Below are 24,309 nucleotides of genomic sequence, written 5' to 3'. Positions count from 1 at the left end.
AATGTATTTGAGTGGTAACTTGATCAGAACGAACTCGACGAGCAGCCAGTCGTTATAGATGCCAGCAGCTCTCAGAAGACTGACCAACACAGCTGGAAACGTAATGTTTCACTAATGAACTGGAGACTAAAACAGCTGTGAGAGTATAAACGCGACAGCTCTGCAGAACTACACTTCAAACCAAAGCGGCTCATTTTTAGGTGGATATCATCAGGACGGTGCGGGGATGATTAGGACAGCTGGTTCAAAATAAGTGAAAATAAAAGTCGAGGATGCACTGATTCTCAAGTCAGCTGAAAGACACGTTGGCGTCTCCCCAGATGACCTGGAGGAGGTGGAGAGGGAGGTCCTGGTCTCCTGTTTAGACGACTGCTCCTGCAGCCCAACACTGGATAAGAAGCAGACAGTGGAAAGGTGGATGAACAATGAAACAAACTTGCTGGGTGGTTAAATTAGTAAGTTAGTTCAAAGTTCACACAAAGCCGAGCTGAACAGTCTGTAAAGCAGAGGACGAGCAGAAGACGAGTCACTGAAGCACATCGGCACAGGGAGACGTCGGGGAGGGGCTGCATTTCACAGCAGAAAGACCACAAACACCAAGGACGTGTGGAGCAGAGTCGGGCTAGGAAAACAGAAGCGGCCCGACCGTACGAGGCCAGACGACCTTAATCCTTTAACAAAGTCCACGTTCAGCATCCACGAAGCCAAAGGATTACGAATGAACGACTGTAGCTGCTGGGCCTGAGAACATCAGCTGTTGTGTAACTCTCAGCTTATATCAGCACAACTTTAGATGTGCCACAGAAGGATGCTAGGAGACGGGCCCTCTGATTGGTTCTGACAACACAGAGTTAGCTCCGAGTGTGCAATGTGAATACGTCAGGTCAACATTAAGAGCTACATATCTATATTCTCACTCAATCACACGATGCGACTGTAGCTCCGACAGAGGAGCTTCAAAAGGTGCAGAGGTGACTGACGGTCAACCATCAAGTTGTTTTACATATCCTTCAGCAACAAACAGGTCTCTGCTTATTCTGCTTTCTGATGAAACAAACTCGACAAACAGCGACACGGGAACGCTTCCCAACTGCAGTGCGACAGAAAACTGCAGTCGTGCAGACAATGCTGCCAGCGAAGGCAGGAGGACTCGAGCCTTTATTTGGAACAAAATCAACAACGTCACATGTTTGACCCTTTTTTATTTACTCTTGGAATTAATGAGTTACCATACGTTCAGAGTCGTGTATGATAAAAGAGAAAACCAGCACAGATCTCGAGCTTATCAAATCCCCCAAATAAAGATTGAAGGCATGTTCTTGTATTTTTTCAAAGAATTGAAAAGAGTCGGCCTTCGGTGTGAGCCAAATGAAACATCATCATCACCCTCTCCCCACAGTGTCCACGTTTCACTGTCCAGCTCATTAGCGCCCCCTTGTGAGCAGCCTTAGACTCTGCTGTTCCTCCGTAATGCTACTGAAGAGTCATTAAATATTATGTGCATGTCAGTGCTGACCTGCAGCTTTCAACAGGAAACCAACTTTCTCATTTTTTAATAAAACCAAGTGTTTTCAGTCAGAAGCCCGAGCGTCGAGGCTGACATCCTTCTGGTTCTCGGTCTTTGGTTTCTAGATGTAGTCGTCATCCACGGGTTCGCCTGGAGTATCACAGTGATGAAGGAAGAGGACCACTACTCTCTGAAACACTCCTCTTTTGCTCTGCCGCCGCTCCGAGATCTCTTCCCCAATGGTCTCCATGCAGATGTCAGCCGACAGCTGTCCTTTGCGCCGTGGGGCGTAGATAGTGGCTAACACAGGAGAGAAAACCGTTTGAGTACAGAGAGCAGCCGCACGGAGAAACTGCTGACAGACTGACGCACTCACTGCTTTCATCGTCTTCAAAGTCGTAGCGGGAATAGCCGTTAGGATCCGCTGCTCTCAGGGTCCTGAGCCAAGGGAAGTCTGTTATCATGCTGTAGGGCGCTCCATCCACCAATCCTGAGCAGTGACATCACAAAGAGTTGATGGTGAGAACATGCACTACCAGTCAAACGTCTGAGAACAGTTATACAGTTATTTGTTGCAGTCGTTCAAGTCCAGTGAACAGCTTGAAATGGTACAAAGGTAAGTGTTGAGCTGCCAGCGGTTTAAAACAAAGGTAAGGTCACCAAAACTGTAAAATAATGTACATTTCACAATTATACAAAAAGGCCTTTTTCAGGGACAACACGGGTAAACATTTTAAATCTGTTCTGCAGCAACGGAGGCTGATCAGCCTTGAAAGCTGCTGCTGTTACTTCCTACATGCACCGAGTTGGTCAGGGCTTCATCCTACAGCAGGATAAAGACCCCACACAGTCCAAGCTGTGGCAGAACCACCTCAGGAACAAAGAACAAGATGAGCTTGGAAACATGGAGGTCCGGCACAGTCTCCAGACCTAAACCCATCGAGCTGGTTTGAACTGGACAGAAGAGCGAAAGCAAAGCAGCTACAAGGTCCACATTCATGGGAACATCTGCTCCAGATGTGGGAGAAGATTTGATTCGTGTTGTAGAAAGAAGCCACGGCTGTGTTCAGCTGTTATATCACAGGGGGCGACTTTGATGAGTCAGAATATATTTGGTCTATAAACTGATTTTGATAGTTTTTTCACTCTAACTTCTTATTTGTCCTATGCTTTCATTTCAAAATGCAATGAGACATTAAACTGTATGATTTTCAATAAAAACTGGAAAAACTTTTTTTGTAAAACGTTTGAGCGGTAGTGTGTGTTTGATGAGGAGCTTAAGAACTAGCCTGTCAGTAACTCCTTCAGTGCGCTAGTTCACCAGTGTAGTAAATAAGTCACTGCTATTCAAACAAGGAAGAGAAGTTTCTACATCCAGGGTGGATTTTATCAGTGTGGCTGCAAAGGTAGAGCAAGCAGTCAGCTGACCCAGGAATGATCAGCTGGGTGAGGCAGTGAAAACCATCTGTAGATGGCCAGTAACAATCAATACACTACAGACTCGCCATCACTTTTCTCACATTTACATCCACACAGAAACAAGATCAGAGATGATAAAACAGTGACGTTTAGAGCGGTGCACCTTTCCTCCCACCTGAGCCCGGCTCAGTGTGAAACTACACCAAACAGATCCTTCCTTCCATAACATCACTGACCAAAAACAAACCTCGACTCCCAGAGGAGGCAGAATATAAGCAAGCACTTATGAAAAAAAATTCAACAAGCGATGTGACGTAAACACGTTACCCTCCAGTGTGTAGATGTCTCGGCCCCAGGGGTATCTGGGAAACTTTTTCACATCCTCTTCTGTCCTGGTGGCTTCTGGGAAGAACTCGTACTTTATTAGCTCTCTGTTAGAGACAAACACACATATATGAAAAACTGAAATTTGGCTTCATAAAGAGCAGTGACTCTATAGACAGTACATAACTCCCTTACTAATGACCACTGTTCCATTTTTGTTTCGTTTTGCTCTTTCTTGTTTGAAACTTGCTCATTAACGTCTGTGCTGAGAATAACCAGTCACGCTTGTTTTAAGCGCGTGGACACAGTATAGGCCACAGCCATCTGTGGTGGGGATGTGGTCTGCAGCTCCACTGCAGAGTGGTGGTGCAGTAGGGTTCGGGGGCAGTGCCAGGAGGCTGGCAGCACAGGTGGGAATGATTTGGTGATAATTTCCTGCTATTTCAGGAGCCAGCTGGACCCGGAGGAGCGAGCTGCAGCAGGAACGAGTCCTGCACAGAGCAAACTTGGAAAAAAGCTTAAAATAAAACAGAGCAACAGTGTGCATGTGTTGGGCCTGCAACCAGTACAGCCAGTAGAGGTAGTGGCCACGATGCTGGTGGATCTAACCACCATGCAGACAGTGGTGGATCCAGGCCGAGTGCAAACCTGACATAGTGGCCGGGTCACCCTTTGAGCAGCCACAGCTGGTCGGGGCTCTACGTCAACCGTGCTGGCTGTGGAGAAGCTGCCACGACTGCCAGCCTCTAACTCGCTCGCCACCATCGCCCCGCACCTTCCACCAACTAAAGGCGATGTCCTAACTCGCAGGGAGCCTCGCAAATGCTGAAGCGGAAGTGCTGGAGGTGTGGGCGGCCGGGACACCAGCGCCAGGAGTGCCTGCTGATGGAGGTGGGACAGGTGGGGCACCAGCCCTCCAACACCTTCCACCGGTCCAGGAGGGACGTACTGGTAAGGTGCCAAGAGGGTATATGGGGATGGAATAGGGCTGCACGCAGACCCTGGTTCAGCCAGGGCCATTGGTGGAGGCAGAGCAGGTGGAGGTTAGGTGCGTGCATGGGGACATACACAAATATCCCATAGTGCCACTACAAATAAATACAAGGGCAAAACGCAGTAAAGGCTGCAGCATCTCTGAACGGCGTCGACGGATTGGGATTGAGAGATGCGCTTTAAAAACCTTTAGTGGAAGCTTGTGGGCGGGGCTTGTAGTGTCTGAGCTGTACTCAGTGGTGACACGAGGTCGTGCGACGCCGGCTTTGGGGAGGAGGAGATGGCAGGGCCTTCTCGTGAGGCCCCGCCGCCTCCAGCGATTGGCCACTGTTCTAAAACCTCTGGAGCAGGTAGGGCTCACAGCCAACCTGAAGAAGTGTGCCGTTGGACAGATGGAGGTGCAGTATTTGGGGTACCACGCTGAAGACGTCCTCAGGCGGAGAAAACAACAGCCTGTATCCCAAGACCAAAAGAGAGGTGAGGCGGTTCTTGGGGACAGTTATCACTGCAGATTCAATCGATCGATCAATCATGCCAAACTTGTGCATGGAGCAGTGCCAGGTAGCATCTGTGCAGGTAAAGAAGGGGGGACCCCTGCTTCACACACCTAACGTCTGACTCCCCTTCATTCATGCAGATGGACACCTCGAACAGAGGGCTGAGGGACACTTTGTCCCAGCAGGTAAGAGGGCTCGACCGCCCTGTCGTCTGCACCGTTATTACCTCCTGGGATGCCCTCGGTTCAGACCATGTCCCACTGCAGCCCCATGAAGGAGTCCAACATCCAGATCACCCGGATCATCGTCCAGCTGCTGGCTGCTAGTACCTGCTTCATCTACATCTGTACAAGAACCCTTCAGTTTTCTGAAGTTTGGTAAATAAAAGCAGCAACACAACCCTGTTCATGTAACACGTGTGACTATAACAGATCAGTGGCCCTATAAGCAAATGTGTTACTGAAGTCCACAGCAGCTGTTATGCTGACGAAACACTACCATCAAAGGCCCCACACCCACGCACGGACACATGTACGCACGCACACACGCACTCACCCACGCACGCACAGACGCATCCACATCCACGCTCAGACGCACCCACGCACAGACGCACCCACATCCACGCACAGACGCGTCCACATCCACGCACAGACGCGTCCACATCCAGCCACGCACACACGCATCCACCCACGCACACGCATCCACCCACGTCCACGCACACACAGACACGTCCACGCACACACAGACACGTCCACATCCACGCACAGACGCACCCGCATCCACGCACAGACGCACCCACATCCACGCACAGACGCGTCCACCCACGCACACACGCATCCACCCACGCACACACAGACACGTCCACGCACACACAGACACGTCCACGCACACACAGACACGTCCACGCACACACAGACACGTCCACGCACACACAGACACGTCCACGCACACACAGACACGTCCACGCACACACAGACACGTCCACGCACACACAGACACGTCCACGCACACACGCATCCACCCACGCACACACGCATCCACCCACGCACACACAGACACGTCCACGCACACACAGACACGTCCACGCACACACACAGCAGCCCACTGCTGTCTTGTGTAATGTTGCATGTGACACTACTCACTGGCTGATGTTAGCTATGGTGTCCATCCAACTGCGAATGCGAACTTTGTTGCGTATATTTGGCGGGTTGCTGAATTCGTGCACTATAGCGATGTGGTAAGGATACGGCCCCTGGAACAGCTGGCGCTCCAATGCTACAGAGTCAATCTGACAACATGAGACAGACAGAATTACACTGAGTGTTTCACATAGAAGTGTCTGGAAAATGAGACGAACATTTGTTTATCTTCATCTTGTTTAACGTTATCGTGATTTTAGCAGAGAGAACTTGTCTGAGTCTGAGAGCTTCTCTTTTATGTAGCCAGATGTTCCAGCTGTTTTCAGCAAGCACAGTTATATCTGCTGTCAACAGCTTTACAGGCACAACCAAAGGTCTGAAGAGCCGGGGTGTCAAACGCAGCCCACGGGCCACATTCGCCCAGCAGAATAAAGTGATCCCCATTTTTATTTTGATCCTTTTCCCATTGTGGGGGACAAAACGTTTCAAACACCTCACCTGTGTTCTCCCTGGTAATAGTAGCAGTAAGTAGATAACACATGTTGCCCAATGTGTACCTTTCTCTTATTTTTCATACATTTCTCGCTTTCTTGTAGTCTATAAAATAAACTCCATACAGTCTGTGAATGGCAGAGATGTGTGCAGCACAGAGCCATGGCTCAGGCTCTGCATGAAGTTATAGTGCTCAACTTGTTTGATCTGCTCATCACAAACAAGCAGAACATTCGACTGCATCTGTATAAGTTTATAGTTTTTCCCACAGGTAAAAACCTCCATCATTGCCATTCATACAACACAAAGTAATTAACAAGTTTGTTTTTCACTTTCCACTGTAGCACAGTCCTGCTTTTTTACGACTACAGTAAAAACCTTTATTTTTTACAGTTTCTGTCTTTGCTGAAGCTTTTTGTAAGATCGAAGTGGCTGTATGTGGCTCGCCATGTGAAGTGAGTCTGACACCCCGGCCACAGGAAAAGTGCTTTTTGTTGCAGTATTGCGACATTACAACATTTTATACACCAGCAGTTAAGATTTCTAATGACCAAAGGCCACCAACCTGATGCATAGGACGCATGTAGATTATGCGATTCCTCTCAGGGGGCATTCTCAGGATCTGATCCAGGACCTGTTCCATGTCTAGCTTCTTACACTGAGCGTAGTCAAATCTGTTTACTATGGGGGCACTTTCTACTCTCAGGTGCTTTAACACGCGGCATCTGGTAGCTGTAGAGTGTAAACACACAAAGACGCTGATTACTCGAGACCTTCCAACTCAGCATAACCAAAGATGTCGTGGGCACTTTGGAGCGTTTGAAACACGACAATTTGATTTTTAAAAAGTACAAAAGTTAGTAATGACTTCTTGTATTTGCACAATCTGCCAAAAATTAAAAACATTCATCTCAGATTGAAGCTAAAAAACTAGTTAGTGTTGACTTGTTGTTCCTAGAGTATTTAAAAGTAGAATGGGAGGCAGAGCCTTCAGTTTTCTGTAGAACCAGCTTCCAGTTTGGATTCAGGAGACAGACACTATCTCTACTTTCAAGATCAGGCTTCAAACTTTCCTTTTTGCTAAAGCATATAGTTAGGGCTGGACCAGGTGACCCTGAATCCTCCACAGGAGGTCTGGGCTCCTGGGTGCTTCACAGAGCGCCTGTACACCTCTCTGCATTTAATCATGAGTTATTATTAACCTCTGTCTCTCTTCCACAGCATGTCTTTATCCTGTCTTCCTTCTCTCACCCCAACCAATCACAGCAGATGGCCCCACCCCTCCCTGAGCCTGGTTCTGCTGGAGGTTTCTTCCTGTTAAAAGGGAGTTTTTCCTTCCCACTGTTTGGCCTAAACATGATCTCTTAACAAACAAGAGTGAAGACTAATTGTTTTGAACATGCAGTGACCAGCACTGACAATTTTGTGACTCATTTACAGACAAATTCGTTTCTCAAACGCAGAATATAAGAACCTCGGGAGATGCAAGAACATTTTACAGCTCATGTGCAGCACGAACACTCAGAAAAGTAGCAGCAGTTACATCTACTGCAGTTACATCTACTGCGGTTACATCTACTGCAGTTACATCTACTGCAGTTACATCTACTGCAGTTACATCTACTGCAGTTACATCTACTGCAGTTACATCTACTGCAGTTCATCTACTGCAGTTCCATCTACTGCGGTTCCATCTACTGCGGTTACATCTACTGCAGTTCCATCTACTGCAGTTACATCTACTGCGGTTACATCTACTGCAGTTACATCTACTGCAGTTCATCTACTGCAGTTACATCTACTGCAGTTCATTTTAAATGTTAAAAAGTAACTAAAGACTAGAAGCACTCTGATAGCACACACCTTATGTTTTTAGTTTTTGGCAGAACAAAACATTAATGTAAGTTAATTATCAAATATGAGTACCGTGAATGAACATCATTTTGGGGCAGTCTTTAAGGACCAGGTCAGTGATTCCACAGTTGGTCAGAGTGATTCCCACCAGGTTCTTGCTCTTCAGAGACAAAATCTATACAAGCAAAACCATCTCAGTACATCTTTGATAAAAACACACTGCAGAACCATTTGACCAAACTTTAACCAGAAAGGAACCAAGGACAAAAACATCTGTGTGCTTTTCTTTGGATCACAGAGTAAAGTGCCAGTCCCCGTGTTTGTGTCCGAGCGCACACGTACCTGCACATGGTCGTCCTCAGTCACCGGGTCCGAAGTGCTGGTTGATTTGTCAGCCATTCGTTTCCTCCTCACTGCCATTCGAGGCCTGGCTCTGGAAAGATCTACACAAAATAACAGAGTCCAAGGTTAAACACACCTGCCTGCAAAGAGGCTGAAAAGACACTGCTGTGAGATGGTGAATCAGGTCAGATGGAAAACCCCACAAACGTGGGAGAGTGGACTTGTACAACATGAAAAGGCTGGATGGTCACACACTCCTGCAATAAAGAGGCTGTATCACAAGGAGGCCGATCAGTTTGTTTCCTCTGCACGGAGCGTGTCTGACGGTGCAGCAGCCGTGGAAACAACAATGTAATCTGCACATTTTCACTTTTTCCTCCAAGTAGATTTCCACTTTTTTCCTCAAAACAGCGTTCAGACTTTTTTCTTAAAATGCTCAATACAATTTTTATTGCTAATGTGGCTGTAACACTGCTTTGTACCTCAGCCGCCAGCAGACAAACCCGTGGCACCAATTTAAAAGAAGAAAACTTCCTCTGACTGTGAGATCAACGTCACTGAGAACTTATACAGAACATTTACTACATTTGGTAAATCTGTTTCCCAGCAGAGCTGCTCTGCAACAAAGAGGAAGCCTCGATGTCCCAGCTGTACACAGGAACCTGAACACAGCTTCCATTTGTGCAGCTGAAGCGGCAAAGTAAAACTTGTTTTAAAACCCCACGTGGACACGCGTGAGTCCATTTATTCAGGTTTGAATGTAGAGGTTTGTCAAAAACTGTCTGCTCAAAGTTCGTGTGCGTGCGGATGTAATTCCTTAAAAGCCAAATCACTGTAGAAACTTGTGGATCGTATCGTACGCACTCGAATCACTTTTGAGGCAAATTTCTCAGCTTAGTTTCTGAATGATCTTGTTAATAATTTCACATCCTCGTTAAGTTGGACTGTGGATCCTGCAGCTCCTGTGACAATCAGAACAACCCCAGGTTTCTCTTCAGCTCTGTAGCCAGGCTGACAGTCAGAGCTCTGTCGGGCCAACCATCCCTCTAACCTTAACTAGTAACGACTTCATGAATAACATTTGAACCATTAGAGAAAAATGACCAATAATCATCCCACAGATGTAATATTATCTACAGCTGCTCTTAGCACCACTGATGTTAAGTCAGACTCTTTTTCTCCAGTCGATCTTTCTGAGTTAACTTCAATAATTACTTCCTCCAAACCATCAACGTGTCTTTTAGACCCCATTCCTACAAAACTGCTCAAAGAAGTCCTGCCATTAATTAATTCTTCAGTCTCTAATAATCAGCTTCGTAGCACAACATTCATCCAAGCACCAGCTAACACTCACACACAGACTCTGATGGTTGGAGAGAAACTTGGCTCAGTATCTGGCCCAAGGACACAGACTGGGATCGAACCACCGACCTTCTGATCAGTGGATGACCTGCTCCACCTCCCGACCTACTGCAACCAAAACTAAAAGATTCTCCTTCTGATCTTCATATTCGTTGCACATCTACCTCTCACATGCTGCCTGATGTCTGGATCAGCGTGGCCATGTTAACATGTGTGACAGATTTTGTTCTGAGTGAACAAAAGTAAATAGCAACCGAATCACAAACAACTTCACAGAGGTTTTAAACACAGCGATGTACTGAGCCTGATGTATACTAACATCTGCACGGAGCCATGAATAGAAGAAAGAAAAGCTTTAAGTTTCACTCCTGAGAAGCTGGATTCCTGTTGTTCCAGTCTTACCTGTCTCTGAGACCAACGGCACAGAGGACGTGCGGGTGCACGATCGGGTTAAAGGTCGCCTTGGAACAAAGTTCTCCTGCTGTGATCCTGAGCTCGCAGCAGAGGAAGGCTGCCTCTTCCCCTGAGCAGTCTGAGGTCCTGGTCTCCTGGGATCATTTTTTACAGCACCACCTCTGGGCTCCACTCTGTCCACACTGGCAGGACCAGAACTCAGAGGGACAGAGGGTCGCTCTACGCCCTCTCTGCCACTCGCAGCTCTGTCAGGGGCTGTTCCATGGGTGGCATCCATCACCACGCTCCTACATCCACCCGCATGGCCCGATGTGGCTCCTGCAGGTCCAACTCTGACCAATGAGCCGGTCATTGTCCTTACTCCAGTCCTTGATGCTGGAGTATCCTCTGATGTCCCGCTAGCTCCTGGTCTTGCCGCGGCCTCCACAGCCTCAGTAGTAGTTCCTTTACCGCTGCTCCTCCTGCTGCTCTCAGTAGCAGCCTTCATGTCGGCCTTAATCTGTTCACTGGTCACCTGGCAGCTCTTCTCACAGCTGTTCTCTGCAGCGTGAGTCTTTGGCTGATCAGCGACTGCCATGGATATAGCCACACTGTTGCCCCTCCTCAGCGGAGTCTTTCCTTTACCTGGAGACGAAACACACCCTTTACAAACCTCGACACCAGCAGCCAGTTTTTAAGCCGTCATAATTACAATCAAATTAAGAATATCGGACTGATACATGAAGAAAGACGCTTGAATCAAAACACATCCTGAATGTCTGTCCACCATCTCACGATCCAATCATCAAGCACTTGCTGGTGCCTTCTGGCTGTGAGCCGTATCGTGCATCACCTTTTGTACATGAGGCCGGCTGCTCCAAACATGAAGGTGGCATTAACCTGGAAACAAGGCCTTCCTCTTCCTCGCTGTCCGAGTCCGAGATGACCTGTGAAGGTTTGGGCACGTTGGCACAAGCTGATCTGCACTGCTGGACTAAACCACTGGGACCTGGAATTAAAATCAAATATTAATGTGCAAAGTGTATGCAAGACATGTCATTTATACCTTCATTTTTCCAAACACTGCTTGCTTTGTTCAGTGAAAGACCAACGTCGGACCTGCTTGTTCCTCATCAGGTGGCTGTGATGCTGGAGCCTGGTGACTGGGCCCCGGAGCCATGTCGCCTTCTTCAGCCTCTGCTTCCTTCAGCTCGATCTGAGGCTCAACGTCCATGTTCTCCTTCCCAGAAAGTTAACACTCATATCAGAACCCAACCCTGACTATCAGCCCTACAATCTATCATATTTGACACGTGCGTTTCTGAGACCTCCGTCTCATCAACATGATCAATACTTGTCATTATTTCCAAACTCTTTTTGTCTAAAGTGAACATTGTTGTTAACAACAATTCGCCAAAAACACCCAACCATACAAAATATATATCACAGAACTACATCACAGAACTACATCATAGAACTACATCACAGAACTACATCATAGAACTACATCATAGAACTACATCACAGAACTACATCACAGTACTACATCATAGAACTACATCATAGAACTACATCATAGAACTACATCACAGAACTACATCATAGAACTACATCACAGAACTATATCATAGAACTACATCACAGAACTACATCACAGAACTACATCACAGAACTACATCACAGAACTACATCATAGAACTATATCATACTCAACATGATGTAGCAAAAACATTCTATGGGCTTTGTTATCAGGGTTAATAAACATCTGTTATCTCTGGCTATTTGTGATGGGTTGGGTCTCACAGGGTGAAATACAGAATATTTTTACCTCGTCTTCATCCTCTTCATCTTCTTCCTCCACTCCATTTACTTCTGCTGGTGCTGTAAAAACAAGCGCTAGTTCTGTAACTCAACATTACGTCCATCATCTTTTACGACAGCGTACGAAGTAAAATACTTTATATAACTGAAGAAGTGAAGGTTAAAGGTCGCACTATGCCAGAACCACAGGTTGAAAAACATTTCCACGCCGTGTGTGACGCGCTGCGCCCTGTCAACCTACAGCTGCGTTGGAACAAAAAGAGTGAGGGATGAAAACATGCATGACTGTCCCCCCCAAGCTCCAACTAAGCAACTGCAGACTGAGACTTTCACCCACAACGGATCAGCGACGGAAACAAGACAGCATCTGTTTAAACAGCCAGACTGGTTCAGCATTTTTTAGGTCATGGTGAGTATTGGTGTAACTTTACTAATCATGTTTACACATGATACACATGACTCTGTAAACACAGGAAAGGCATGTATGAATAACTCACAGCACTCCCTCACTGAGAATTTCAACCACTTCTCTAGTCTGACTTAAATTAATGCAACAAAGAATGATTCAGTCCGAGGCACTATCCCAGCACGGTAGGTTTAATCGTTCTCACATTATATCGATAAGTACAAAGCACACAGTCAAACTGTCACAGGATTCATATCAGGGCTTGCATTTGCTGATATGGTTATTGTACTCGGCCCTGAAAAGCTTAGAAATATGGTCTCTAAGCAGGTTCTTACTCTGGATGGCATTACCTTGGCCTCCAGTAACGCTGTGAGGAACCTTGGAGTCATTTTTGACCAGGACATGTCCTTCAATGCACATATTTTATTCTATTTTTTAAAAAGTATGGTTTCTTGCGCAATGTCTCCAACATCAGAAATATCCTGTCTCAGAGGACACTGAAAAACTAGTTCATGCTTTTATTAGCTGCTCCACAATGCTGCAGCCAGAGTCCTGACAGGGACTAGAAAGAGAGAGCAGATTTCTCCTGTTTTGGCTTCCTGTTAAATCCAGAATTCAAAATCCTGCTCCTCACATACAAGGTCTTAAATAATCAGGCCCCATCTTATCTTAATGACCTTGTAGTACCATATCACCCTATTAGAGCACTTCGCTCTCGCTCTGCAGGCCTACTTGTTGTTCCTAGAGTATTTAAAAGTAGAATGGGAGGCAGAGCCTTCAGTTTTCAGGCCCCTCTTCTGTGGAACCAGCTTCCAGTTTGGATTCAGGAGACAGACACTATCTCTACTTTCAAGATTAGGCTTAAAACTTTCCTTTTTGCTAAAGCATATAGTTAGGGCTGGACTAGATGGCTGCCCTTCCCTGATCCCAGTTCTGCTAAAGGTTTCTTCCTGTTAAAAGGGAGTTTATCCTTCCCGCTGTTGCCAAGTGCTTGCTCACAGGGGGTTGTTCCTCAGTCAGTCCTGGCTGTAGCTCACGAGGTATCGCTACAGCCATGAAACTATTAATTGTAAAGTTCGATCCCCGTTTGCTCCAGTCTGCATGCTAAACATCCTTGAGCAGGATACCAGCCTCAAGTTCCTCTGTGACTCATCCATCAACGTGTATAAACGTTAGCTAGAAAGCACTTAAGCACAGAAAACAAAGCTGGTATGAATGTGTGAAAAAGTCATGTTGTAGTGCATTAAGCGCTCAGGCAGAGAAGAAAAGCTGTGTGTCAGCACTCCTGTCTTCTCAACACACACACTTTCCTCATTTTAACATTTCGTCTTTATCCTTAATAAACCAAATCTGCTGCACATCCTTCTCTTCTTTCTTAGTGTCCACCCTCACACACCACGAACTACACACCCTTTTCCTAGTGCTCATGTCTACTGTGGTCTTCTTAACCATCACACTTTTTCTTTGCAAATCTCTTCTTTTAAATACTTTCTTGTACTCTCTCATTCCATCATCCAGCACCAAGTCTCCTCGTCCTCCTTCCTCTGCTCAGAGGAAACACCAAACACCTCCCTGACAGTTTCCTTTACCACTTCATGGCCCATGACACCACTGTGTACTCTCCAGTCTCGTTCAGGTTCCTCCATCTGCATAAGATATAATCTACCTATGCGCGTCTAGTCTTATGTTACTCAGTGTTCCTCCTCTTCTGAAGTATGTGTTCATAGCCATCTCCATCCAGCACATGTGTCCTTTAGCACTGCTCCAACCACGACTCCGTCCACTCTGGGAACACTCCACCGCTTCATCCAACTTACTCCAGAACTCCTCCTCATTTTCTAACCGACATCCAACTTGTGGGCCATCAGCATTATTAAAAACATATGACGTTTATTTTAATACAATTGTTGGTATTTAATTATTAAAGCCAGTGAGACTTGCCATCGTGTTGCTGCTGCTGCCGCCGCCGTTGGTTGTTTATGTTGTTGATGGGTGGGGGAGGCATGTTTGGCTCATTGTGGTGATGGTGGTCTTCATTGTCATTGTTTGAGTTCTGGTTGCTGACGAGTGCTGAGGACACACCGATCCCAGTTCCTGCACTCAGACCCACCCTGGCACAGCCCTAACACACAGGTGCGCACACACAAACACACAAACGATTACAAATTGTTGCTGTGAGGTGATAACGACTAAATCCCTGTGTGCACAGGACTAACACGTACAAATGAGTCCAGCTACTCGGGTTCATTAAGAGCACGGCAGTCACACTGATGCACTGCATGAATGCACCGGTGCAGGATCCTCTGTAAAGAGCCTGACACACTTGCCATGCAGTTCTTTTGAAATCTGCTCCCTTTGAAGACGACGCGTCTCTGGGATGATTCGTTTCGAGAAAGCGACCATAACAAACGTACCTTGGGTGGTTCTCGAAACATTTGGTCCAGACAGATGAACTCCAGACTGGGCAGCAACTCTACAAACTGGGAAAAAGACTCCAGCTTGATGGCGTGACAGCGAACCAGAGTGAGATCAACCAGACGGCTCCATCTGGACTGATCTGCAGACAGAAACGGGGACAGCATGGTCCAAATGCATGACAACACTATACTTTTCCAATGATGTGAGAGGGAAAAACACTGCAGCATAATAAAGGCTGCATTTGTCTCTGCTGCTTTGTTATTATTCACCAAAACCAAAAATGTACCAGTAATCCAGTGGTGAGGGTTGTGGAGGTGAGGACAGTTGTAGATTAGCAGGTATTTAATATTGGTGAACACCTCATTCACCACCTTGATCCCAATATCAGTGATGATTCCTGGGTTCTCGATAACATCCGCCAGCCCATATTTCACCAGCTCCGAATGGCTCATTTTACCTGAGTTTAAATAAAAGCAGGAAAAGCCTCGTTTCCATCATCAGTGTACTGAACATGGGGCTTTATTACAGAGTTACTATTCATTCTCCTCTTGGTTTAAGGCTTCGTCAGCTGCTTATCGCCTTTTCATCAAAGCAAAAGATATTTGAGAGGAAGCACTAACACTGCAGCAGAAACTCATCCACATAACCCAGATGAAGAGTCTCAAACTGGGGAAACTCCAGCTCAGCCATCTTGAGAGCTGAGAAGACTCCATCTTTCGTCAGTGAAGGCTGGATACGCAGCTCGTGAAGCCTGATACAAAACACAGAAGGAAGTGAGAATTTCAGCAACGCCTGCATCTTCATGCAAACATCAAATAATCCAATCGTGTCAAATGTGTCACAAACCTGTTAATGTCACTGCCCTGGTGCACATATTATTCTGAGTTATTTCTGGCGTCTTACTCTACTGTTTATGTTTTAACCACATCTGAACACTGAAGCTATGAAATATGCAGCAGAATGTCCTGATTCTGTAATCCCTCTCACACAGCACTGTTCGTAAGCAGGTACCTGCGAGCAGCAGTTATGATGAGGTAGCCCAAGTCCACCTCCAGGGCATTCTTACAGGCTCCAAACGCAATGGTGTGGAGGTTCCGAAATCCTCCTGGATATGCCGTCAACATCAAAACAAACAGCAAAATATTACTACAGTACAGAAGTGAAGTAGTGTTTGAAGTGCTGAAGACAAACGTAGGGACACGTCATGTAAATCCACAGACTCTTGAACAGCTCGGACACAAACGAGTGAAAACACCTGAAAGACTCTTTGCTATAAAACACAGACGAAAACAAGCTGCGTCAGGGTCGCGGTCACTTTACTGTTCAAGCAGCACGAAAACAAACAAGAAAACAAAGATTTCTGAAAATGTTTTGTTTTAAATTTCAAATATTGTATAACAAGACATCTTTTTCCTCCCTGTTAACTGGAGCCTTTCATTGAACGACCCAATGAACACACTGGTGCTCTCTGCCTGTGCAGACATGTGGCAGCAGCTCTGTCACTGTGTGGTGTTTAACTAAATAAAACTGCAGACATAAGTGTGCGCACTAGTGTGTCACTGAGCGAACACAACCTCAGCATGTTGGGACTCTCTGCTCGTATTGTCACCATATTCAATCGAACGACAAAAGTCACCTCGGGGTCCAAACTGCGTTACATTCTTCACGCCACAGTAGGGGTGACGTGGGCCGCGAGTTTAACCCTTCAAAGCCGAGCGTATCGTATGTGATCCATGTGTTTTTGAGACTTCTGCATCGTCAGTGTAGCTTTTTTATTTTACCCTCAAAAAAACATTTTTAATGACGCCACTGCAAAAATATCGCTTATGGAGCAAATGTGATACAAATACTCATATATGCAGATTAAAATGTGACATATTTCTATATATATTTTGTCTAAAGGTTCAACAAACACTCCATCATCAAAAAATAAAGATTTCTGGTAGTAATTTCATGGTTCAGGTTTTAAAGGGTTAACGATTGTTTCCAGGTAATGTGATTCATTTCCATGTGACACTCATGAACATGTAAATTCTAACACGCAGGCATTAAAACAACAACAGCAAAGCCATGCATGAATCAATCCTACTGAACAACAGTGTGATTTAAAGATGCACTGAAAGTGCAGCAGTGTCTACAAACAGCTGCTCACCTGATCTCCAGCTGTCCTCCACCACGTGCTGAATCAGCCCTCCCAAGAAGGGAACTCGTACCAGCTCCAGCTGCTCGAGGTTCCGGGCTGAAGCCAAGCCGGTAATCAGGGGAACGTATTTGAGAGAGTTGGTCGGCCCTGCACAGTTGCGCATAACAAAGGTCCTTAGGCTCACACACAGAAAGTCCTTAAACGGCTGTGGTTTGGTAAGGCGGACCCACTTCAGGTAAAGGTGCCGTAGCATGGACACGCAGGGGATCTCGGGAACATTCACACCTGGGTTGGTAAATATAAAAGGACACAGATACTTTAGACCTTAAGATTATCCTTCTGTTCTTTTTAACAACCACACATCTACACAACAGCAGACACGACGCCGACTTACATCCAGAATTTTGGATAGTAGCTCTGATGTATTTGGACCAAGTCTGTGTCATTATGTTGTACTCACCCACCAGATGGAGGGTCTGGATCTTGGCATTTATGGGGACGGTGAGTTTGTTCTCAGCGGGAATGGGAAACGCTCCGTTACGGTTGCGGAACTTTCCGAGAATGTGAACCTGGGGCATGTAGTTCCAAATGGCTTCCACCAGCTCCAGGTGGGAAGTCTCAACACCCTGAAATGACATCAGCGAAGGTAACTGCAAACGTAACTCAACGATTACACCTTAAGGCTCTTTCAAATGGGACCCGGCGTGCGCTAGCTACAGCAAAGGGCCTTTACACATATCATCAGTCTACCAGGTCAGAGAATGTAGCAACAAATAAAGAACATAAAACACGTGTTAATTATTTAATACACAGCAGATCAGTCACATACTGTTTACCCACCAGCAGATTTGGGCAGGCTTGCAGAGCCTCCAGGACTCCTGGAATACTGAACGCCTCAAAACCACGGATTCGTCTCCTTTCCAGGTATCGTGGGTGGAGACCATACAGCTGCTCCAGATCTGGCATCTTCTTCAATAGGAGCAAAAAGCTGCTATCTGTAAAGCCTAAAGATAAAGCACAACAAACATAAATAAATCCCTTTTTTTCAATGTTTCAAAAGCCCGGGGGTTGCAGCATAAACCGGTTACTATGGACGCATTTACACACATATAAACAGAAGGTGAAAAAAACCTAAGTCGTTAAAAGTACAGTGGAACCCTGACTTACAAATGCCCCATTTAACGAAAAATTCAAGTTATGCAGGGACTGAACGCCAATATTTCTGCCCGTGTTACGGGCCTGCGTAACAAAATCCGCCGGCTCTGATTGGCTGAGCCCACAATGCCTTCCGAATCATGTGACAGCCCTCTTGGCTTTCGTATTTGCGCTTTGCTGTTCCACTTGAACGACGTATTGTTGTTGCAGTTAGCAAGTAGCCTAAAGCCTGTCGTTCACTCCAAAGGAGCGATGGGTGCTTCGACTAACGAAAGACCCTCGGGAACGAATTCATTTCGTAAGTCGGCGTTCCACTGTATTAGAAATATGAGCAAAGATATTTTTGCTCATTTTAGTTTTAAAGTTGCAAGGCTTGAACATGCATCTCTATCCCGTTCTGTGTTTAAGGGTCTCCACATGTTATTGCACTGTCAGAGTATGACTTAGACACGTCCAGGACCTCCTGCTAACCAAAGCTCTTTGTGTTTTGGTGTTAAAACTTACTTGGAGGTGAAAAACACTCTGCATAAATATGACCTGAAACATCACCAGAAGTTACACAGCAAAACAGGAGTGAGTCTAAAAGGAAACATGGGCCGTTTGTAACATTCAGGACCATTATTTTATAGAGTTACTGTTATTAAGTAAATATCTTAAAATTTTAAGATATAAAAATAAAAGATTTTTGCAGGCCAGTAAAAACACCACTAAACTCTCAGCCTGACCTGGAGCTTAGGCTCGATACATTCATTATTAAAACTGACAACATCAGAATTCATATTTGGGAACGGCAATGCCAAAAAAAGGGTACCATAGCACGCTCTTTGTTGTATGTTGGTGAAAGGCAGACTGGTTGTACTGTACCTGAAGGCATATACTCCCACCAGTGACCAGCACACAGGTCCACCACCTTGACCACTCGCAGGTACAGAGTTACTGCTTCTCGAAGCTTTCTAGATAAACATTCCATACACATGATATCCTTCATGGGCAGGTACCTACAAACAAGACAACGATGTTTAAAATCTCAGAAGCTGTTCCTGTGATCACCATTAAAACTTTTACTGGGAAAAGCGAGCGGGAGTCCTTCATCGAAGCTTCCGATCAACAAACTCCGACATGAAGAAAAGAAAAGCGAACTTTGCAGCTGTTCCAGCCACCGCGGTTTGTTTTACACAGCGAGAAATCTGCAGTAAGGCTCCAGAAGTAAGAGCTGTAATAACATATGCAGATGAGCTGCTGACTTAGTCTCAGACCGTGCTTGAATTATACAGCTTGACTTTGCCTAACGGAAGCCGTAGGTGTACCGTTCTGCCTATTTCCATCTACGCAACATTAACAGGTTACATTCTTCTCTTTCCACCCAGTCTACGTCCATTCTTGTCCACAGTCTTGTTCTCTTTGACATACAGTCACCATCATGGACCAAACGTTATCTTGTTTTCCAGTGGGTGTGTGGCAGTCAAAGGTACCAATACTGACTGGCATAATGAGCCAACACACTGGTCTCTACAACGCATAGTAAATACGACAAATGATAAGTGTAGCCTGAGCGCAGCATACCTGAATATATGACAGAGGACTTCATGGGACAGCTCATTGATGTAGTCTTTGGGCTCACTGAGTCTTTGCACAAGATCTTCCCCACTGCTGCCCACCAAAGCGTGGAATTTATTAGACTTCTTCCTTGGACCCATTACTGCTGTATCATATCCTCCCACGTGAAGTCTGGAGCTTCTATATCCCGAGCGGGGACCTCAGTTCTGGACACATTATGAGGGAAGATGGGTAAACTGGAGTAGGAGACTCATACCACACGACCTACTTTGAGGACACTTTAAGCTAATACCAATTATGTTCAAGACCTGCTGCGTGTTTGAAGTGAGGATGTAAAACCAATAATTACTGTGCACTCAGGGACGCTACGTCATCAACATGCACGAATATTCATGTTTGGTGGTAAACATAAGAAAAACAAATAGACCTTTTAATAAAAATAAAAGAACACATTATTTATTTTCTTCCATTTAAATGTGATGGCTACCACTCGGGTTATTTTACGACTGGCAGGTTCGTTAAATTATACTTTAAAGTTAAAAGAAGCCTTCGTTTAAGCTAGCTTAGTAGATAGCACAGCCGCTGCTAAGACCGTACTCCACACAATGGGTTCGCAGTCACAACCTGGCCCCTTTATCAAGGCCTGACACGGTGGTTCTAACCTACCAGTATGTTTCTACTAAAGTCTCCGTGAAGCTTCTTCTCAGCCATCCTGTCTCCACAGAAAATGTACTAAACACAGCCAGAGACGCATTAGCACAAGCCAATGTTAGCTTGTTCTTCTTCTTCTTCTGAGTTTCTCGGCAGGCCATACGCATTAAACATGTGTTGCTGCCCCCTTTAGGTCAGTGTTGTGCAGAAACAATAAACAATTGATGGTTTTCTCCAAAGTTTTCGTTATAATCACTGGTTATTATTGACATTGACATGAGGTCTGCCTCTATAACACAGCAGTCCATCAAAACATGCTTATCAGTTTGTCTTTAATGTGGTGGAGAAATTTATACAACAGCATGAAAACAAAACACTTCATTACACATAAAACTGTAGTACTGGAAAACTGTGCATAAACTACCAGAAGTAAAAATAAATGTTAAATGAATTAATATTTGTGGGGATAGGTTAATTGGATAATCCAAATTGCCACTAGGTGTGAATGTGAGTGTGAATGGTTGTCTGTCTCTGTGTGTTGGCCCTGCGACAGACTGGCGACCTGTCCAGGGTGTACCCCGCCTCTCGCCCGATGACAGCTGGGATAGGCTCCAGCGCCCTCCGCGACCCTGAAAAGGATAAGCGGAAGCGAATGGATGGATGGATGAATTAATATTGTAAAAGAAAAACGTAAGCCTGAACTGATGCTCTCTGTTGTTTATTTCAGCAGCTTTGCTCATTGCAATGTTCAATAAAAACTATTAGTAACTGAAAAAGTAGCAAGTACTCTACGTTTGATAAACCAGAATGATCAAACACCTTATTTAACACCATGCTGCCTTCATTACACTGTGTTTTTCTTTACTTCTCTTTCAGTAATCTCTCAGCTTCCTTTCCTGCTGGACTTTGTTATGTTTAAGGTTGACCTATTTTGAATACTTTATATTCTCTTCCAGGATCATATTTTATAAATCACATGTTAGTAGTGTGTGTACTGTGAGTTCAGGAACACAGGCCTATATCTTGATTCAAGTATATTCAGATATATTACTAAGAACAAAAAGCAGCAGAATTAAAAGGTGTCAGGAGTGTGTGACAGTGTCAACTGTCAATATAAAATAAGACTTTATTGATCCCACGACGGGGAAATTTTTGCGTTACCTCAGCTCAGGTACAGATATCAGAAGGAAATACAAAAAATACAAATACAATACAAACAAATAAATATCTATGGGAGGAGTCAAATACTAATGAAAACTGAAGGTGCTGTTGGCACAACAACTGGTTAAATATATCACATCCAGAAATCCCCAGAGATGAAAATATGAAAATGCTGGCTGAGCCTGCACCTGCTCTGCTTGCTGTTTTATTAGATTGCACAACTGATTATGCTGTGAATGTTTTGGCAGCAGTGGCACCGAGGCTTAAAGTGGGATTTGTTAGGTGGAGGAACCTTCTCAAGTGTAGCAGTACAACTAACCTGTTTAACCCTGCCTCCTGGCACCATGTGCAAGGGTTTTCTCCAGAGCCAGAAAGGTTATTTCTAAAAACATCAATCAACTGAGTCCAAGCACGGCGAGAAAAATATTTATTTCTTAATAAAATGACTAAAGTTACCTTCACCCCAGTACTCATACGCACAGTCACTGTCTTTTGAAACCACTGGAACAGTTTTAACATTTCATTATTACATTTAATCAAACATTGACTGAAATCCTATTGCCATGCATTCTAACACTGATAGGGCTTTATTTCCATTATCCACATGTTCATCAAAAACACATTAGATGAATGAATTCACCACACAAAATCAAATTAAGGTGTTTGTATTTCCATTCCATGCCTACACTGTTGCACGAGGCAATCACGGACAATTTAAACGACAATAAAGACTTTGACCAGCAGGGGGCTTTGTGCGCACATGAAGCTCGAGAAATGAGCCTTTGTTTGAAGCAACTGAATGGAAAGCTTCAAGGCTTTATGAGGCTTCATCTGCTCATCACCGACGATTAGTTATTTTACACATCTGTGCGTCAAGCAAAGGGGGCGTGGTTTACACCCTGGACAGGTCACCAGCCCGACACAGACAACCATTCACATTCACACCTATGGGCAATTTAGATTAACCTAACACCGCTAACTAACTGCATATGGACCTTAAACTGTGAGAGGAAGCGGGAGAACCCACGCAAACACGGGGCGAACATGCAAACCCCCCACAGGCCCGATCAGGTGGTGCAGCTGAACTCAGCACGTTGCTGTGAGACAAGAGAGCTAATCACTGCGCCACCGTGCTGCCCGGTCTCACGGATAACTGAACAAAAACACCTACGTTAGATCAGGGGTCAGCAAGCTGCGGCTCCGCGTGGTTTGGGGAAATAAATTAAAGTATTTAGCTGAAGTGTAATTTATTTATGTTAGTTCTTTTTTAACTTGTAGTTCTAAATTGGAAGATTATTGTGATATTGAAATATAAAAATAAAATTATATTTTATTATCTTTTCATCGCTCAAAATAAGCGGCACACTCGCGGAAGCCGGTGTACCCGCCGAAACGCTCTGCATTTATCGAGACTTTCAACCCCAGGTAGGCCAATTGTGGACCTTCGGATCCACATTATGTCAGCAGCGGTTTTTGATAAGGGCGACACGGGCGCTTGCCCGCGGCGGCATTGTGGTGGGGGGCGGCATTACGCCCATTTACTCGCACTCATGCTGCCCGACGTCATGCCAGCGCATAGCGGGGATGTCACAGGCACCGATCGGTTTTCTATCGCCCATTTGCTGGGAGTAAGGGCGCCCTCCGTTTGCGAGGTGCGCCTGCTGCTTGCGGCTCAGGGAGGAGAGGGCGGGGCGGCGGGGGAGTCTCTGACCGGCTGGGGCAGCGTCTAATAACCAACTCGCAAAATAAAAGAAAAATAAATACAAACACGAAAACACCAGACATCATGATACAGACTTATAATTTGCACCGATGTCTTTTTCGAAATTCTATACCCGAAAAGTGAGCGCGAGAGCCCTCGGTGCGCATGCTCGCTGCTGAAGTCAAAGTAAACTTTATTGTCATCTCCGCTACATGCAGTCCAGGATATAGAGAGACGAGACGACGAGGCTCCAGTTACAGCAGTGCAAGTAAACCAACAGTATATATAAGAGGAGTAAGAAAATAAATATACACTTTAGGACTCGGGGTAAAGGATCAATAACAATTTAAAATTTATATTTATTTGATGATTTAAAGTCTCACACACAACCCGTCGAAAGGGGAGGAAGACCTGCTGCTTCCAAGTAGAGCACATTTCATTCATAATGTTGTAAATCCAAGCCCATTATGTATTCATGATTTGAATCCTGGGTTGTGTGAAATCCCAGGAATAAACAAAGTGAATCTGTGAACTAAGGTGTAGGTCTGTTAGATCATGTTGTGGTGATCCTCGAGTTGGGGGATGATTGTTCATACTGGAGTGCAAAATTCAAACCAAGATGGACAAGAAAAGTTCAAAGCCATCAGGTGCTCAGTTTAGAAAAAAGAGAAAAGAAGACGAGGAGAAGCGAGCAACAGATGGAGGTAAGCAGATGTGTGATTGGATGATGGCAGGTCATCCTGAAACAATCAGAATCAGAATACTTTATTAATCCCTAAGGAAATAATGTGGGTTACAGTTGCTCCAAGAAGAAATGGTAAAAATAGCAACAGTAACAGACTAAACTCCAAACATTATGTTACAGATTTTAATATTAATTAGTCATTGTCAGTTGTTGATTTGTCCTGTTCTCATTGTATGACAAATTATGATGGCTGTTTGGTATTCGTTTGAATACCATGCATACTCTCTC

At 45.2% G+C, this 24,309-nt stretch overlaps 1 protein-coding gene across 2 annotated transcripts; it reads right to left on the bottom strand.

Moving 5' to 3' along the window:
• Positions 1 to 1,185: 1,185 nt before the first annotated feature.
• On the bottom strand, positions 1,186 to 20,647 carry fbxo38 (F-box protein 38). Of its 2 annotated transcripts, none has more exons than XM_024803889.2 (22): positions 20,489 to 20,647; positions 19,829 to 20,028; positions 19,130 to 19,263; positions 17,951 to 18,114; positions 17,571 to 17,736; positions 17,120 to 17,395; positions 15,979 to 16,072; positions 15,588 to 15,718; positions 15,254 to 15,424; positions 14,964 to 15,106; positions 14,491 to 14,671; positions 12,151 to 12,203; positions 11,442 to 11,559; positions 11,176 to 11,331; positions 10,332 to 10,967; positions 8,568 to 8,668; positions 8,298 to 8,400; positions 6,937 to 7,103; positions 5,883 to 6,028; positions 3,254 to 3,357; positions 1,884 to 1,997; positions 1,186 to 1,807 (listed from the first exon to the last, which is right to left on the bottom strand). In XM_024803889.2, the coding sequence occupies exons 2-22, from the start codon at positions 19,960 to 19,962 to the stop codon at positions 1,629 to 1,631; spliced, it is 3,471 nt and encodes a 1,156-aa protein (XP_024659657.2). In that variant the 5' UTR covers positions 19,963 to 20,028; positions 20,489 to 20,647; the 3' UTR covers positions 1,186 to 1,628. The 2 variants fall into 2 exon arrangements, with proteins under 2 accessions (XP_024659657.2, XP_012778862.3); XM_012923408.4 differs by having other exon boundaries at positions 11,442 to 11,562; positions 20,489 to 20,646.
• Between the last annotated feature and the right edge of the window lie 3,662 nt (positions 20,648 to 24,309).

Source organism: Maylandia zebra, linkage group LG2 (assembly GCF_041146795.1).
Source record: "Maylandia zebra isolate NMK-2024a linkage group LG2, Mzebra_GT3a, whole genome shotgun sequence".
Classification (NCBI taxonomy): domain Eukaryota; kingdom Metazoa; phylum Chordata; class Actinopteri; order Cichliformes; family Cichlidae; genus Maylandia; species Maylandia zebra.
The sequence above is the reverse complement of the archived record's forward strand: the minus strand, read 5'-3'. Positions and strand labels throughout refer to the sequence as shown.